General features: G+C 37.1%; 1 protein-coding gene across 2 annotated transcripts in view; it reads left to right on the top strand.

The window, feature by feature from the left end:
* MTX2 (metaxin 2) overlaps positions 1 to 17,908 on the top strand; it is a 64,215-nt gene that overhangs the window by 10,525 nt on the left and 35,782 nt on the right. Inside the window, exons 2-3 of one of the 2 annotated variants that reach the window (XM_029225824.1) lie at positions 12,671 to 12,718; positions 13,761 to 13,807. In XM_029225824.1, coding sequence (XP_029081657.1) covers positions 12,671 to 12,718; positions 13,761 to 13,807 — 95 coding nt within the window. Of the gene's footprint in view, positions 1 to 12,670; positions 12,719 to 13,760; positions 13,808 to 17,908 lie in introns of those variants that run through there. The other variant, XM_029225825.1, reaches the window with a different exon arrangement.

Below are 17,908 nucleotides of genomic sequence, written 5' to 3'. Positions count from 1 at the left end.
GGGTGAAGTCTAAATATAACCATTTGAGAGGATGACACATGAATCCTTACTAAGAATGGAAGGTTTTCAGTTTAACTTGTATTCATTTTAGCCTGAGTTATTGGCTTGCTGATGCTGTGAATTTGTTTTCTTCACCCTTGTTAACCTCCAGAAGTTTGTCAGTTTTATGAAATTGATCCTTGAATACCATTTTGAAATTGATCTCTAGTGTCACATAGATAGGTTCAGATGGCTCACGTTCAAGTCTCAAAACTACTAACTTAATTTTACTTTCCTTATTGATTACATCTAATGGAAAAACTATCATTTAACCACTTTTTGGTTCCAAAGCAAGTGCAGCCTCAGTTCATTAGTCTTAAAAGCTTATTCTGGAACACTATTAAATTGCAACATGTTACTAAAGCATGTTTTAAAACATGGCTTTAAGCCATATCCACAAATACTTAAGTAGAGTAAGATGGGTAAAAATCTTCTTGAATAAAATTAATCTACATAGATCCTTACTGCCACATTCTATGAGGCAAATGAATAAAAGGGGTGAAAAGAACTTAATCTTATTTGAAGTGTACTCCATGTCCTGTGGACAGTACTTTTTTTTTTTTGTGATGGTGGTCGCAGACCATCTGCATCAGATTTACTGGGAGTGTATGTGGCAAGTTTGGATTCTTGGCCCTCGTTTCTACAGTATCAGAATATCTGAGTTTAGGGTTTGGTGGAAATATGCAATTTTACAGAGTTCCTTAGCGGATTCATATACATTAATGGTTGAGAACCATTGTTGTAGGATGATTGTAATTTCTTTAATTATAATTAATTAATTATTATAATTATTACCTAAGAACGTTTATTTGTGGGCTTTGTAAGAAGTTAGCTAATACAGTTCTGTGTTCATTGAATCTGGAGTCAGACTACCTGGGTTCAAACCCTGGCTCTTGTCACTTATTAGTCACTGTGACTTTGGCAAATTACTTATGGTTGTTCCTTAATTTTCTTATTGTAAAATAGGGATAATAATAGTAGTGTCTACCTCATAAAGTTGTTGTGAGGTAGTTACTATGTCAGGCATTTAAGTGCACAATAAATGCAATAAGTCTTTTAAAATCTATTTCAGTTTTACTGAGGTATAATTTATATACCCTTTTAAAGTGTACAATTAATTTTTAAAATATATTTGCAGAGTTGTGGTTATTACCACAATCCAGTTGTAGAAGAAACATTTTCATCACCCCCAAAAGAAATTTCTTGCCTGTTACAGTCATTCCCATTCCCATCCCAGCCTGAATCAACCACTAACCTACTTTCTGTTTCTGTAGATTTGCCTATTCTGAACATTTCATATAAATGGAATCATACAATGTGTTTTCTTTAGTGACTGGCTTTTTTCACTGGGAATAATGCTTTTGAAGTTCATCTATGTTGTAACAGGTATTAATGCTTGGCTCTTTTTTTATTGCCGAATAGTATTCTATGGTATGGATATACCACGTTTAGTTTATCGACTCATCAGTTGATGGTCATTTAGGTTGTTTCCACCTTTTGTTTACTGTGAATAACACTGCTGTGAACATTCTTGTACAAATCTTTGTGTGGACATGTTTTTCCATTTCTCCTGGGTGAATACCTAGGAGTGGAATTGCTGAGTCATAATGGCAATTCTGTGTTTAACATTTTGAGAAACCTCCAAACATTTTATATTCCCACCAGCAATGTGTGAGAGTTCCAAATGCTGTACATCCTCTGAACATTTGTTATTGTCTGTCTTGTTGATTAAAGCCATTCTAGTGGGTGTGAGGTGGTGGCATCTCATTGTGGTTTTGATTTGCATTTCTCTAACGACTCATGATACTGAGTATCTTTTCATGTGCTTATTTGGCCATTCATGTATCTCCTTTGGAGAAGTATCTATTCATATCCTATGCCCATTGAAAGGATTGAGTTATTTGTCATCTTTGTTATTGAGTTGTAAGTTTTTTATATATTCTAGATACTAGCTATAAGGGTCTTAAGGGACTCTTAACTGCTGTCACCATGCCCTCCGCCCCCCACCATTATCATCTGCCTCAGTAGCAGTCTAGGTAGTTTTTGACCAGAAAGAGGTAGATTCTCATTATTCTCTAGTTTCATTTGGGCACCAGCTTTGGTTGTAAGAGAGAAGTTCTGCCCTTTACAAGTTTTCCTGAATTTTCAATCTGTTTTGCTTTCCTTCTTCTGCCTCCTGAATTTGCCTTGGATATTAATTCTGATGTATCATTCATTCATGTGCCCTCACTTTGAATCATTTTAGTCCTTTGTTTACCACGTTGTTACAAATGAATAGGTGGTTGGAGATATTGATGAGGGATTTGTGGGGTTGATGATTTGTCTGCCATGGGCTCAGTAAATTGGCACTCATTTGGCATTCTGGAGATTGTGCACTGTTTTATGTAATTTTTTTTCTTAGCTCTGTGTAACATGTAGACAGAATTAAGCCTTGTTATGGGTGTATCAGATGATCTTTATTGTTATTTTCAGATAGGCTCCAGTATTCGTCAGAGTTTTAAACTTGAAACATTATAAAGATAACAGATAGGGAGATGGGCCATATGGTACCACTAAAGTCTAAGTGCCTTAAAGGCAGTTACTTGATTTTCTTTATAATTTTATCCCTAGTGCTTAGAATGGTACCTGGCACATTATATTCAGGGTGTGTGTGTGTGTGTGTGTGTGTGTGTGTGTGTGTGTGTGTGTGTGTGTGTGTGTGTGTTCTGTGAATATTTATTGAATGACTGATAAAACGGATTTGTAGAATGTGGCTTAATTTACTTTCTAAAATGAGAGCTATGTACAGTTTACTACACGTACTTATATGCAACAAGCAATAAAGAATATGCAGTGGATTCTGATGTCAATCAACAAGTTTTTAAGGACTGGTGATAACTTGTAGCCAAGGGAATGGTTCTAGTGTGAATCTTCTTCCAAAGTTTGGCAATCCCTTTGTATTTTTGTCTTACACTTCTCTAGTCTGTCTTAGAATGTCTGCTCCTTGCTTCAGGACCCTTATTTCAATCTGAGGTGTTCTTTTTTTTTTTTTTTTTTTTTGCGGTACGCGGGCCTCTCACTGTTGCGGCCTCTCCCATTGCGGAGCACAGGCTCCAGACGCGCAGGCTCAGCGGCCATGGCTCATGGGCCCAGCTGCTCCGCGGCATGTGGGATCTTTCTGGACCAGGGCACGAACCCATGTCCCCTGCATTGGCAGGCAGATTCCTAACCACTGCACCACCAGGGAAGCCCTAAGGTATACTTTAATCTTTCTATCTGCACTTCCTTGCAGTATATATTTTAAGTGGCTCCTGTGATCTGAATGTTTGTGTCCCCTCCAAATTTATGCATTGAAACCCTAATCCCAAGGTGATGGTATTAGAAGGTGGGGACCGTTGGGAGGTGATTGGGTAATGAGGGCAGAACCCTCATGATTGGACTTAGTGCCAAGAGATCCCAGAGAGCTCCCTAGCCCCTTCCACCATGTGAGGACCCAGCAAGAAGTCGCAGTCAGTGTCCTGGAAGAGGTCTCCTACCAGAACCCAACCATGCTGGCACCCTGATGTTGGACTTTGAGCTTCCAGAACTGTGAGAAACAAATTTCTGTTGTTTATAAGCCACCCAATCTGTGGTATTTTGTTATAGTAGCCCAAGTGGACTAAGACAGAGAGTAGCCTTACCACTGTGTTACAAAATACTACCTGTCAGTATTTTAAATATTGGAACTATTTTAAGTTTATGGAAATGACAGCGTGGCACTACACCTCTCCATTCTCTAACATGAGCCACTTTCTTTAAAATTTTTAAAAATTGAAGTATAGTTGATGTACAATATTGTATAAGTTATGAGTGTACAATATAGTGATTCACAATTTTTAAAGGTTATATTCCATTTATAGTTATTATGAAATATTGGGTATATTCCCTGGGTTGTACGATACATGAGCCACTTTCTGACATGAACATTGATCTCCAACTGTTGAGGTGATGGGAGAATGTTTTTTTTTTTTTAATAAATTTATTTATTTATTTTTGGCTGAGTTGGGTGTCCGTTGCTGTGCGCAATCTTTCTCTAGTTGCAGCCAGTGGGGGCTACTCTTCGATGCGTTGCTCGGGCTTCTCACGGAGTTGGCTTCTCTTTGTTGCAGAGCACGGACTTTAGGTGCGTGGGCTTCAGTAGTTGTGTCATGTGGGCTCAGTTGTTGTGGCTCGCGAGCTCTAGAGCGCAGGCTCAGTAGTTGTGGAGCACGGGCTTAGTTGCTCCGCGGCATGTGGGATCTTCCCGGACCAGGGCTCGAACCCATGTTCCCTGCATTGGCAGGTGGATTCTTAATCACTGCACCACCAGGGAAGTCTGAGAATGATTTTAAATTCTTATTGTGTGAAGAGTCATGGCCTGCTTATACATCTTTGAATTGTACTATAGTTTGCAGGTTGAATTGTTGAATCTAATATATAGCTCTTAAAATTCTAGCTTTGATAAAGTCACATGTCATCATATTTTAACTCTGAACATCTTAAAAATCTACTTTAAATGAAGGCTTCATATCATAACTGCCTAAAACTTGACAGGTGTTGAACTTAGTGTCTATGTTGATATCACTGAGATCATCAGTATAGTATTTATGTCAAACAGTAAATTTATTTCCTTCCTTTCTCTGTGTGTCTTGCAGTAACTTGCCCATGTTTAAGAGCTGTCAAATGTTCTTTGAGCATTTTGTTATATTAGTCGTATTTGCATTTACACCTTTGGCAGAACGACATCCAAATTTGGAGATAGGTTGCATGCGTTTCTTATTCCTTTAGACTGTCTAAATAGTCTTTGGAAGCGGAAGAGATGACATCTATGAGCTTTTGGAATCTAGTTGCCTAAGGATAAACTGGGTTTGACTTCATTAGTGCACAAATGATAGTTTTGTGTACAGTTATTATAGCATTAATCTACTTGATGGATTGGAAATATGACAGTACTGAAGCAGCATGTAATATTAGTGCCTGTTATCCTACAAATTATGTCTTCACCTACATTCATATGCCAGAGGAGTCATGTTGTACATTAAGAATGAAGAATTAAAAAAAAAACCCCGACAACAGAGGGCATCTCTTTTTATGGCCCTTCTCTTGTCCTTTTAGATTAGATCATCAAGAGATGGACTTTAGAATTAGACTTGTTTATTAGGTCATAGCACTTTCATACTGTGAAATACCCTGAATTGAATGGAATAGATAGATCATTTGCCACCAGAATGACTTATCACCCAACTTGATACTATAGAGAATACTGCAGGTAAAATGGAGTCTTTAAGAAACCTAGGTATATACATATGTGAATTTGTTGGCCAGTAGTCATTTCTCTAAAAATTGTAATGGATTTGTAGTAAAGAATATTGATGTTTTTGTTATATTGGTTGATAAAGCTTAAAAATATAGGTACCTGGGGCTTCCCTGGTGGCGCAGTGGTTGAGAGTCCGCCTGTCGATGCAGGGGACACGGGTTCGTGCCCCGGTCCGGGAAGATACCACATGCCACGGAGCGGCTGGGCCCGTGGGCCATGGCCACTGAGCCTGTGCGTCCGGAGCCTGTGCTCCACAACAGGAGAGGCCGCAACAGTGAGAGGCCCGCATACCACAAAAAAAAAAAATAAAAAAAAATAATAGGTACCTTAAAGATAATTAAATGAGAATCAAGTATGTATTTCTGGGGGCTATGGGTTTTGCTTTATCATGTGTGTATTTCTAGCACAAATTCATTTATTTATGTATTGTTTATTTTATTTTATTTATTTATTTTTTTGCGGTACACGGGCCTCTCACCGATGTGGCCTCTCCCGCTGCGGAGCAACAGGCTCTGGACGCGCAGGCTCAGTGGCCATGGCCCACGGGCCCAGCTGCTCCGCGGCATGTGGGACCCTCCCGGACCGGGGCACGAACCCGTGTCCCCTGCATCGGCAGGCGGACTCTCAACCACTGCGCCACCAGGGAAGCCCTGTATTGTTTATTTTATATTAGGGCTTTCAAAAGTCCAAAAGTATGTGTTCTCTTTCTAAGCTTTTTTCTCCTCCAATATAAATACTTGTGGGAGGTAGAAAATATCTTTGAAAAATTTAAAAACATTCCTTTGCATAAAAAAAGCTATCACTAAAGGCTGAGACTTTAAGAGGAATCACCTTTGCTCCTGGTAAAAGAGACACTAGTGTAAAATACTCAGGGCAGTTTTACCTGGGCAAAATTGGAAAGAAAGTAAAGGATAAAGGGGTTAAAAGACCTTTAATAATGTTATTTGGATGGAAAGTTATGCGGTGTTCTGATATTTGCTTTATTTCTAGATGTTTTTTATTTATACCTGTAAAATAGGAATATATTTCTTCTTTATAAAAATGATAAACACTTTCATGGACCTTTTGCTAGGGAATAAGAAGTCATTCTAATTTTCAAGAATGAATGTAGGTCACTAAGAGTATCTTGGAGTAAGTTATTGCTTTGGTGTGAAAATGATATAGTAGTTTCTGATTGTGAAAGAATTAATTTCTGAAAGGTGGGTAGTTTTACTTTGGAACTCTTGTGATAAAGATTAGTTTTAAATGATACTTAGACCAAAAAATTTAAATATTGCTTAATTTGAATTTCATATTTTGGCATGTATTGTACGTATTATTATAAATGCCATATTCAAGTTTGGAGCAATTGAGAAGCCTGGCCTTTAATAAATAATCTCAGGACCATAGGAATTTTCACATTCTAGGAACTTACTGCCTAGAAATGGAGATAAGATATTGACATAATAATAGAATAGAGAAGAAAGCAATATATGATATAAGACAAGTACAAACTGCTATGAGCAGTATAGATAAAGGAGAAATTAGATTTGTTTAGTTACAAAAGCCTTCTTGATAGAGGTAGCATTTTAAGCTTGGTCTTGAAAAAGGTGTAGGATTTGGGTATGTGGTGGGGAAGGAATATTCTGGAGAGAGGGGAACAATTTGAGCAAAGTCACTAAGGTGAGGAAGTATGAAGTATATGGGGGAAATTTTAAGTACTCTGGTAGGATACAAGGGTACTATTATTAGGTAGATGGGTAGGCAGGTATTCCCCCCCCCATTAATTTGTGTGTGTTTTTTCCAAGCTTTTTTCGTGGTCAAAAAAGGTGATTTCACTAGAATAGAGGAGGACTCTTCTTTGTTCAAGGGTACGTGAATGGCTGGGTTCCCTGTTGAAACTTCAAGTAAGTAGTTATTTAATTAGAACAATGTTTTCCAAGGTTGGGTGAGGTATATATACACCCTGTTTTATGCAGGACAATCCTTTGAAGTACAGGAAGAAAATATTGGAACTTAGGTTTCAATTTATTTTTAACTGTTTTCTTTTTTAGTGTATGTTTTATATTGTGCATGATTTATTAGCTTAGGAATACCAGCCATATGATTTCCAAATCTATTTGGGTCTGCATACTCAAGTATTTCTTTTTTTTTTTTTTAGGCTGCGTTGGGTCTTCCTTGCTGCGCGTGGGCCCTCTCTAGCGCAGCAAGCCGGCGCTACCCGTCATGGTGGTGGGCGGGCTTCTCGTTGGGTGGCCTCTCCCGTTGTCAAGCACGGGCTCCAGCAGCCACAGCACGCAGGCTTAGTAGTTGTGGCTTGCAGGCTCCAGAGTGCAGGCTCAGCAGCTGTGGTACACGGGCGCAGCTGCTCTGCAGCATGTGGGATCCGCCCCGACCAGGGCTTGAACCTGTGTCCCCTGCATCGGCAGGCGGATTCCCAAACATTGCGCCATCGGAGAAGCCCCCTCAAGTATTTTATTGATGGGGACATGAGATTTTAAAAAGTGATATGTTAGAGTTAAAGAACATGGAAAGGGGAATAGATGACTTGTCAGATGGTTGAGGGCCTTGTGTTGGTCTTAGGAGCATTTCAACAGTAATATCCAGTGAAAATTGTATATTTGGTATAAAACATAGAAACAGATTTCCAGTTTTAGGGTCAGTGCATAGGTAAGTTTACAGGATTAGATTCTGCCAACTATTTCAGGCAGCTGTTTAATATTTTTATAGTTGTGCTATTGGTTGTAGTATTGGAGTTCTCTGGGTAAAAGTTTCCCTTTTTTTTGGCCAGGTTGTGTAGTTTTCTTATTTTCCCTGATTCATTCTTAGCCTAAACAGTACAGAATCATAATAATGATAGTAGTAATAGTAAACACAAACATTTATTCAACCAGCATTTACTGATTGCTTGTTTGGTGCTAGGTTCTAGGAATTAAGTGGTAAGCAAAAATCAGACATGAACACTGGATTCATGTGCTTATTTTCTAGTGGGGGAGGTAAACAAGTAGTCCTCAAATCCCTGTAAAAATGTTGACTGTGATAAGTGGTTCAAAGAAGTGTGCATCTTATTCAAGCTTGAAACAGGGTTTGAACTATTCCGGAGGTCACTGAAGTCTTCCCTGAGGACAGGACCAGCTACATAATTTGTAGGGCCCAGTGCAAAATGAAAATATGAGGCCCCTGTTTAAAAGAACAGGGGCCTCAAGACTGGCACAGCAGAACATAAAAGCACCCGTGGAGCTCTTCTAAGTACGGGCTCTGTGCAGCTGTTCAGGTTGTAAGTCCATGAAGCTGGACCAACCTGAGGAAGTGATGTTTTTGCTAACATGTAAGGACACAAAAGGAGGGGAAGATAGCTCCAGGGTAGAGGAAACAGCTTAAATGAATCTCTGGGGCAGGAAGGAACGTGATGCATTCAGAAACTGGGTGAAGGCCATTGTGGCTGGTGTATAGAGTGGGTGGAGAGGAATGATGAGGCCAGAGAGGGAGAGAGGGTGATGTGTAAGGCCAAGTCGATCTTTATTCCAAGAGCCACACAAACTACTGATGTGTATGAAGCATAAAAATTACTTTTGATATGCAAATAATACCAGTAATTGGCACCTTGATGGTGTTGGACAACGTTGTCTCTCAATCCTCATTTTCTATCAGTCTCCTTTTCAGAAACATTTATCCTCACCTTCTATATTTATTCTAAGCCTGGCCCTTCCCTAAGGCAGGTTTAAAAAGGCTCTTCACATCAGGGAGAGATTTTGGTGGTAGAAATTGAAAATAGGATAGGTGAGTCATGAAATTTCATTCACTGTTGAATTAGTCTGTGGTCTAAAATATTTTAGGTTGGCTAAAGTAAAACTAGTAAGAGATGAAAATGTTTTATTATTTATTTTTAAAGATTTTTCTTTTTAAATGAGGCAGATTTTTAAGGTCTGTTGTCAGTACTATTATTTTGAATTCTTAATCTCCCTCTCTTTTACACATGATCAGGGACAAGGGTGGATATCAACTTCCCTAAACCCTGGGAAAGAGGAGTGGGGAAGAAATTGTATTTTTGGACTTTGTCTTTCACATAACAGGCATTCTCAATGAAAAGGTTTTAATTAATATTACCCAAACCAAGAAATAGGCTTTGTACTTTGTTATGTGTGGATAATGTTCATGATTCATGGACTTACTTATGAAAGCTCATTTCCTAGAAAGAAACCTACATGGTTGATTTGTAGATCCATTGCCATGCCACACAACTTAGTATTTTCACTATTGTCTCTCTGTTGAATAACACACCAGCCATTTCTTCTCCCATGTCATTCATTCCCTGATCATTCCCTGCATACTCTGCTATTTCTTGCCTCCTGGACTATGGATACACTGGAATTCCAAGCTGCTAAAATAGCATGGTTATATAGGTTTATATCAGCCTACTTGCCTTCTCTTTCTAAATGATAGGTTCTGTTTGTGAAGATAACATCAAATGTTTTGGCAGAGTTACTTTCTGAGAATTTACTTTCAATAATAATTCCTGAGGTGGAACATAGTTTGTATATTGGAGCAAGGAAAATATACTCCGTCATCCCCATTTCCAGCTTTAGGTTCTTAATAACAGAGCTTTTAGTATTTGTAGATAACTCCTTTGTTCTTATTTGCAGTCAGGTAATATGTTGCAAGATTTCTGTTACTTTTACATATGTCGGTTGTATTACATCAGGAGAAAGTGGGTGATGATAAATGAACTTTTAACTGGAATTACTGAACACAGAGGTTCCTAGTCATATGAGAACTCTGATACTGCAGAGTAGTGATGTAGCTTCTGATTTATCAAAGAACACTTAAATTATATTCAGCATATATTTAATGCTAAATGTATGTTTTTCCATTGTTTTGAAAATTTGTAATTCATGTCTAATATGTACACAAAATAGCTAACCAAAAGTTAAAATTACCAGAATATTTAATTAGAGCACCCTATTACTTTAACATAGTTGATAATTAAGTTCAGTAAAACTTTGATTAGCCAGAATGTTTAGGAGATTGACTGGTAGGTTTCTTTCCATGCACAATTAATGATCACCATCTGTACGCAAAACATGGCACAGTGTGGCATACACAGATGCACATGACACATTTGTGCCCTCAAGGAACTTAATTTCAATGTCTTTGGAACTTTTGTAAATTTTATTCCTCTGCCTTATTGCTTTCTTTAATAAGATTAATATAATGCATATAATTGAGTCTTTGATGATGTAGACTCTTATAATGAATGAACCTCATTGTATTGTTTCTTATATAGATGTAAACAGTGTAGGTGTGCTGATCATACAGTTTATCCTAAAAGGTTATTTTTTAGTAAATTGCTGATGTCAGCTTGTTTTTGTTTCCCTGACTTTTATTTTTAAAACTGTTACACAGGTTAATTGGGTTCTTATTGAAATTTTACTTTGTTAAAAAGTTTACAGTAACATATAGTAATATTTAGTTGCACTGCCTTTTTGGTATGTGAGTTGAAATTCAGTAGCCTTTACGTATATGTATACAGACAGTCCCTAACTTAAAACGGTTTGACTTACGATTTTTCGACTTTACGATAGAGCAAAAGCAATACGCATTCAGTAGAAACTGTATTTCAAGTTGTGAATTTTGATCTTTGCTTGGGCTAGCGATATGTAACTAGATACTCTTGATGCTGGGCAGCAGCAGGGAGTCACAGCTCCCAGTCAGCCACGAAATCACAAAATCAAAAGGGTGAACAACTGATACGCTTACCACCATTCTGTACCCATAAAACCATCCTGTTTTTCACTTTCAGTACAGTATTCCATAAATTACATGAGATTCATTGTAATTCAACACTTTATTATAAAACAGGCTTTGTGTTAGATGATTTTGCCCAACTGTAAGCTAATGTAAGTGTTTTGAGCACGTTTAATGTGGGCTAGGCTAGGCTGTGATGTTTGGTAGGTGAGGTATATTAAATGCACTTTCAACTTACAGTGGGTTTATCGGGATGTAAACCCATGGTAGGTCAAGGGAGGTCTGTAATACTGTGGATAACAGTGTGCAAAACTGTGTATGGTCCATTATTTGCTTGGTGACTTCACGTATTATCCCTAAGTATGAATTTAGTTTTGTGTAGCCCAGACCAAACCAAAATTTATAATTTATAATGATACAATGTTTTTCTTTTCATTCTAAAGTGGAAGTAAAAGGAAATTAAGGTGTCCACCCCTCCCCCCCCACTCCTAAGACTGTTTTAGTGCACCTGAAATGATCAGTCTTAAGAAAAAAATGCTTCATGTGTATAAATTTCTTTTTTAAAAAACCAGCTGGAAGTATATATTAAAAAATAATTTGTTACTGTATCACAGAGACTGTATTAATTTAAACACAGTAAGAAAAATACCAATTATTATCAAATTTCATATTTGACTTTCTTGCTGACAGCAAATATAGTTAGAATGTTAGAATTGGTGATTCTGATGTTTTATGGCTTTTGTAAAGAAGAATTCAACAAATGATATACTGTATATTCTGTCAGTGGAGGCATTGCTTCTTAAGTGCAGTTGATTAGACAAATTCAATCCTAGTGCTTTTTCCAAGCACTGGTAGGTTGCTAATATTCTCTTTGTAGTTGGAGTCTTCTCTGGATGAGAGATTGAGTCAAGGTCAAGCCTGGCTTCAGGCCTAAAATTAGCTTTAGTAGCTCTATTTCACATTGTAGGTACTTAACTGCTTCATCATGTTACTTCCCTTTGTTTCTGTGAGATGGTATTGGTGAGGTCAAGGCAATGAAATGTAGAGAACAACAGGATTCCTTTGTCTGTTTAAATACTACCAGCTTATGAGGAAAGATGCACAGCCTGATACAGATGTATTTGATTCTTTCATACAGTGTTGTCTTTTGAAAATTTACTTTGTTAAAAGTTTACAGTAAAATATTATAAATATTGCTTCACTACTTTTCTTTTTGATAGTGAACTGAAATTCAGTATCTTTTTATATGCATGAGTAACATTTTGGATATGTCTGTGTTTGAAGGAGGCTAAAGGAATAGTAGCATTTAGGCTGTTTTATTTTTTAAATTTTCCCTTTTGATTGGGCAAGATGTCTTCCACCTCCTCCCCATAAAAAATGAAACTGCCACCAAACATTCACTTAAAAGAAATTATCTAACCTGCTTATATAGGTTCCCATAGAATCTAAAGTAGTGTGACTAGTTGCCATATTTAAGGTATCCTTGGCAATTGACTTTAAATGCTCTAGGCAAATGTATGTGATTATTAATTTGGTTGGTTATTGATATGTTTTTACCCTATGTGCCTAATTATCACTGCTGTGTTTCCACAGCTGCAGAACCTTGGCCTGAAAATGCTACATTATATCAGCAGCTGAAAGGTAGGTACTTGTTCTCAGTTAAAAATGGCTTTGTATCAAAATATATTTATTACCAAAAACACCCTTCAATAATATAATCCTTCGCAAAGAGAACATAAAATATAAAGAAGGGATTCCCTTGTATAATTTGTCTAGGAGATTTTACCTAAATTTATATCTGCCAGTGTAAACCAACTATTCATGGCCTATAAGGTCCTTAGTTTATTATTGACTCATTATATTGGCTGCTGTAGGCAGTGTAAAATGATGTAGTTGCAGGAGCAGTTGGCAGATTTACTGTGCCAATAGCTGACACAGCAGATTTTTGAAGTCCTGTGGTAAAGTGGGCTCTCAGTAAAAAGGAACTGTTAAAATGTATAGGCTAGGATGGTTCAGGCTCCCTTTAGCAGCTCTTCATATATCATCAGGTCACATTATGGACCCCATTTGGGGCTCAGCAGCCTGCTACAGTTGTCAGAAGACTGCAAAGTAATGAAGACTAATAGGCAGCAGCCCTAGTCTTCTAAGCATGGAATTTTTATTGCAGCGAACTTGTCATCTTTCTTTTGTGTGACAGATCTAGACACACTGTGTAATATTAACTGTAAGCTGGTTTTATATGATTTTGAATGCTTTTACTTTTAACTAGAGAGGTTTGAGTAGAGATACTATTTTACTTAATTTTAATGAAAAGGAGTTTCTTGAAAACTTGGAAAACAAATTTGTTTTTAAGTGAGCGATTTTCATTATATATTGTTGATAAAATACAGTAAGTGATCAATTAGTTTTAGAGGAAATTGTTGATAAAATACAATAAGTGATCAAATAGTTTCTGAGTAAATAGTTTTGTTTCATTGTTATTTACATACTATGATAATTTAATCAAAATTATAATCACACATTGATATAGACATATAGACACAACAGCATTGATATAGAACTTCATGATTACATTTTCCTTTTAGAAATAGGAATAGTTTTTAAAAATAAAAACACTTATAAATGTATTTTACTTGTTTAGCAGTTATGCTTTTGACTCAGACCTTTCATTGTATTTCCACAGGGGAGCAAATTTTGCTTTCTGACAATGCAGCTTCTCTTGCTGTGCAGGTAAATATGTAAATAATGTAATTTTTTAAATTTTGAGTTGCAAATTTTTTTCCTCTCCAGTCTGATACTGTATGTTTAGAATTTTTTATGATTTATCATTATCAATATAACATCTCTTTGTGAAGTATAATTTTATTATGTAATATTATTCAGGTAATTGTTGCCAGTATGTAAAATGAACATAAAAATCTTGATTATTCATTCTTTTTATGAACATCACTTATGTTGTGGGTGTATTTTCTTTATTTGCTGTTTTGCTTTTGGCTAGATATGATGGTATTGATTAGTTGGGGTGATATGTTCATTTATAGGCACAAAACTATTTTCTAACTTATTTGTAAAGTTTTATTCACTACATATTTTTAAGCATCATTCTCTCATTCTAGCCTTAATCCATTTGGTAATCATGAAGCAAACATATTCTTCTCCAGCCATTCCTTATATATTTATCGGTTACATTAGTGTCTGTTATCCCCAGACCACTTACTGAATATAATAACTCTTCAAGTTGTATATCACAGTTGTGTAATCCAAAAGATTAGTGGCCCTGTAAACTTTAAACTGCACTATAGGAAGAATAGGATACTTGGGAATTGTTTGCCTTAAAAAAAAAGAGAAGTGTTTATATAGATTATGGAATTATAATTATTGAAACATTTTACATATTTAGTTGCTGTTTGGTTAGCTCACATAGTTTGAATCACAAAGAGGATTTTATTGTGTAGCACTTAAAAGAGAAATCTAAGACGTGACATTTGTTGGAGATGAGACTGTGAGCTTCTTGAGGACAGAAAGAAAAGGAAGAAGAGGGACTGCTTTTGCTGCGTTCTAGGCATGATGCTAGGCGCTTGGTCATCTTGTTTTTTTTAAATTCAACTTGATAATCATCTGGGCTTAATAACTATGTCTGATACATAGTTTGTCATTCAGTACATTTTAATTTTGTTTAAGGCAGGGAAAGAAGGAAAAGACAGAAAGAAATGTGTTTGGACAATAATTTATTTGTATGAGTATGAGCTTTTTTAAGTTTCTTTCTTTTAGAAGATTTATATATTTTTACCAAGAATATAAATTTTGTTTATTTTATTTACTTACCTTTATTTTATCTTTAGGCACTAGTACTATAACTAGTGTATTTTCTTTCTTACGGTAATCTTTGAGAGGCAGAACTTCTTAGTTGGTTATATTGAATAAATATGGACTTTATACTGCCTTTTTGGCAGGGGGGATAAGGAAGTTGAAATTTAAGTTTAGTTTTCAAATACTAATGACACAGTGCCTAGCTTATAAAATGTACTCAATAAATATTTGTTGAATGAAGGGTTTATATAAGTGTGGTAGAAGCAATCTTGCTTGATAACTGATAGCACAAGTAAATTATTTGCTGTGTGTGAAATAGTGTCTTCAATCTTTATACTTTTGAAAAGATAGCTTCAGGGCACAGTGAATATATATTTTTTTAACATCTTTATTGGAGTATAATTGCTTTACAGTGGTGTGTTAGTTTCTGCTTTATAACAAAGTGAATCAGCTATACATATACATATATCCCCATATCTCTTCCCTCTTGTGTCTCCCTCTCTCCCACCCTCCCTATCTCACCCCTCTAGGTGGTCACAAAGCACCGAGCTGATCTCCCTGTGCTATGCGGCTGTTTCCCACCAGCTATCGATTTTACATTTGGTAGTGTATATATGTCCATGCCACTCTCTCACTTTGTCCCAGCTTACCTTTCCCCCTCCCTGTGTCCTCAAGTCCATTCTCTAGTACGTCTGCATCTTTATTCCCGTCCTGCTTCTAGGTTCTTCATGACCATTTTTTTTTTTTTTTTAGATTCCATATATATGTGTTAGCATATGGTATTGGTTTTTCTCTTTCTGACTTACTTCACTCTGTATGACAGACTCTAGGTTCATCCACCTCATTACAAATAACTCAATTTCGTTTCTTTTTATGGCTGAGTAATATTCCATTGTATATATGTGCCACATCTTCTTTATCCATTCATCTGTCGATGGACACTTAGGTTGCTTCCATGTCCTGGCTATTGTAAATAGAGCTGCAATGAACATTGTGGTACATGACTCTTTTTGAATTATGGTTTTCTCAGAGTATATGCCCAGTAGTGGGATTGCTGGGTCATATGGTAATTCCATTTTTAGTTTTTTAAGGAACCTCCATCCTGTTCTCCATAGTGGCTGTATCAATTTACATTCCCACCAACAGTGCAGGAGGGTTCCCTTTTCTCCACACCCTCTCCAGCATTTATGGTTTGTGGATTTTTTGATGATGGCCATTCTGACTGGTGTGAGGTGATACCTCATTGTAGTATTGATTTGCATTTTTCTAATGATTAGTGATGTTGAGCATCCTTTCATGTGTTTGTTGGCAATCTGTATATCTTCTTTGGAGAAATGTCTGTTTAGGTCTTATGCCCATTTTTGGATTGGGTTGTTTGTTTTTTTGATATTGAGCTGCATGAGCTGCTTGTAAATTTTGGAGATTAATCCTTTGTCAGTTGCTTCATTTGCAAATATTTTCTCCCATTCTGAGGGTTGTCTTTTCGTCTTGTTTGTGGTTTCCTTTGCTGCACAAAAGCTTTTCAGTTTCATTAGGTCCCATTTGTTTATTTTTGTTTTTATTTCCATTTCTTTAGGAAGTGGGTCAAAAAGGATCTTGCTGTGATTTATGTCATAGAGTGTTCTGCCTATGTTTTCCTCTAAGTTTTATAGTGTCTGGCCTTACATTTAGTTCTTTAATCCATTTTGAGTTTATTTTTGTGTATGGCATTAGGGAGTGTTCTAATTTCATTCTTTTACATATAGCTGTCCAGTTTTCTCAGCACCACTTATTGAAGGGGCTGTCTTTTCTCCATTGTATATTCTTGCCTCCTTTATCAAAACTCAGGTGACCATATGAGGGCACAGTGAATATTTTAGCTCAAGCACTAATTCTTAACCCTTTTTTAAAAAAAATATTTATTTATTTATTTTTGGCTGTGTTGAGTCTTCGTTTCTGTGCGAGGGCTTTCTCTAGTTGCGGCAAGTGGGGGCCACTCTTCATCACGGTGCGTAGGCCTCTCACTATTGCAGCCTCTCTTGTTGCGGAGCACAGGCTCCAGACGTGCGGGCTCAGTAGTTGTGGCTCACGGGCCAAGTTGCTCCGCGGCATGTGGGATCTTCCCAGACCAGGGCTCGAACCCGTGTCCCCTGCATTAGCAGGCAGATTCTCAACCACTGCGCCACCAGGGAAGCCCCCTCTTAACCCTTTTTTAGTTGCCATTTTTGGGATAACTCTTTCAGGATCTCATGAGAGCTACTATGGAATGTTTCTCTAGGAAACATTCCAGTGCGTATAGAAGTATAAACATACCCAGGCAATTCTGCATGTGGTTTCAGGAGGCTTACTGATATCCCTACTGAAGGTATCTGGGAGTCCCTTGTTAAGAGCCTCTAAAACTAAAGAATAGTAGTTTAGGAAGTACTGAAGTAATTTTCACCAATAGGAAGGTTATTTTGGGTAGGAATAGACCAGTAGTTCTTAACTGAGGGAGGATTACTACCCCACAGAGGACATTTGACAGTGTTTAGACATTTATTTTTTTTTTAACATCTTTATTGGAGTATAATTGCTTTACAAACTTGTGTTAGTTTCTGCTGTATAACAAAGTGAATCAGCTATATGCATACATATATCCCCATATCCCCTCCCTCTTGCATCTCCCTCCCACCCTCCCTATCCCACCCCTCTAGGTGGTCACAAAGCACCGAGCTGATCTCCCTGTGCTATGCAGCTGCTTCCCACTAGCCATCCATTTTACATTTGGTACTGTATATGTCAGTGTTACTCTCTCACTTCATCCCAGTTTACCCTTCCCCGTCCCCATGTCCTCAAGTCCATTCTCTACATCTGCATCTTTATTCCTGTCCTGCCCCTAGTTTCATGAGAACCATGCTTTTTCTTTTCTTTTTTTAGATTCCATATATATGTGTTAGCATACAGTATTTGTTTTTCTCTTTCTGACTTACTTCACCCTGTATGACAGATTCTAGGTCCATCCACCTCACTACAAATAACTCAATTTCGTTTCTTTTTATGGCC

This window comes from Monodon monoceros, unplaced genomic scaffold (assembly GCF_005190385.1).
Source record: "Monodon monoceros isolate NGI ecotype Baffin Bay Population unplaced genomic scaffold, NGI_Narwhal_1 Super_Scaffold_16, whole genome shotgun sequence".
NCBI lineage: Eukaryota > Metazoa > Chordata > Mammalia > Artiodactyla > Monodontidae > Monodon > Monodon monoceros.
This window is presented reverse-complemented; position numbering and strand designations above follow the sequence as displayed.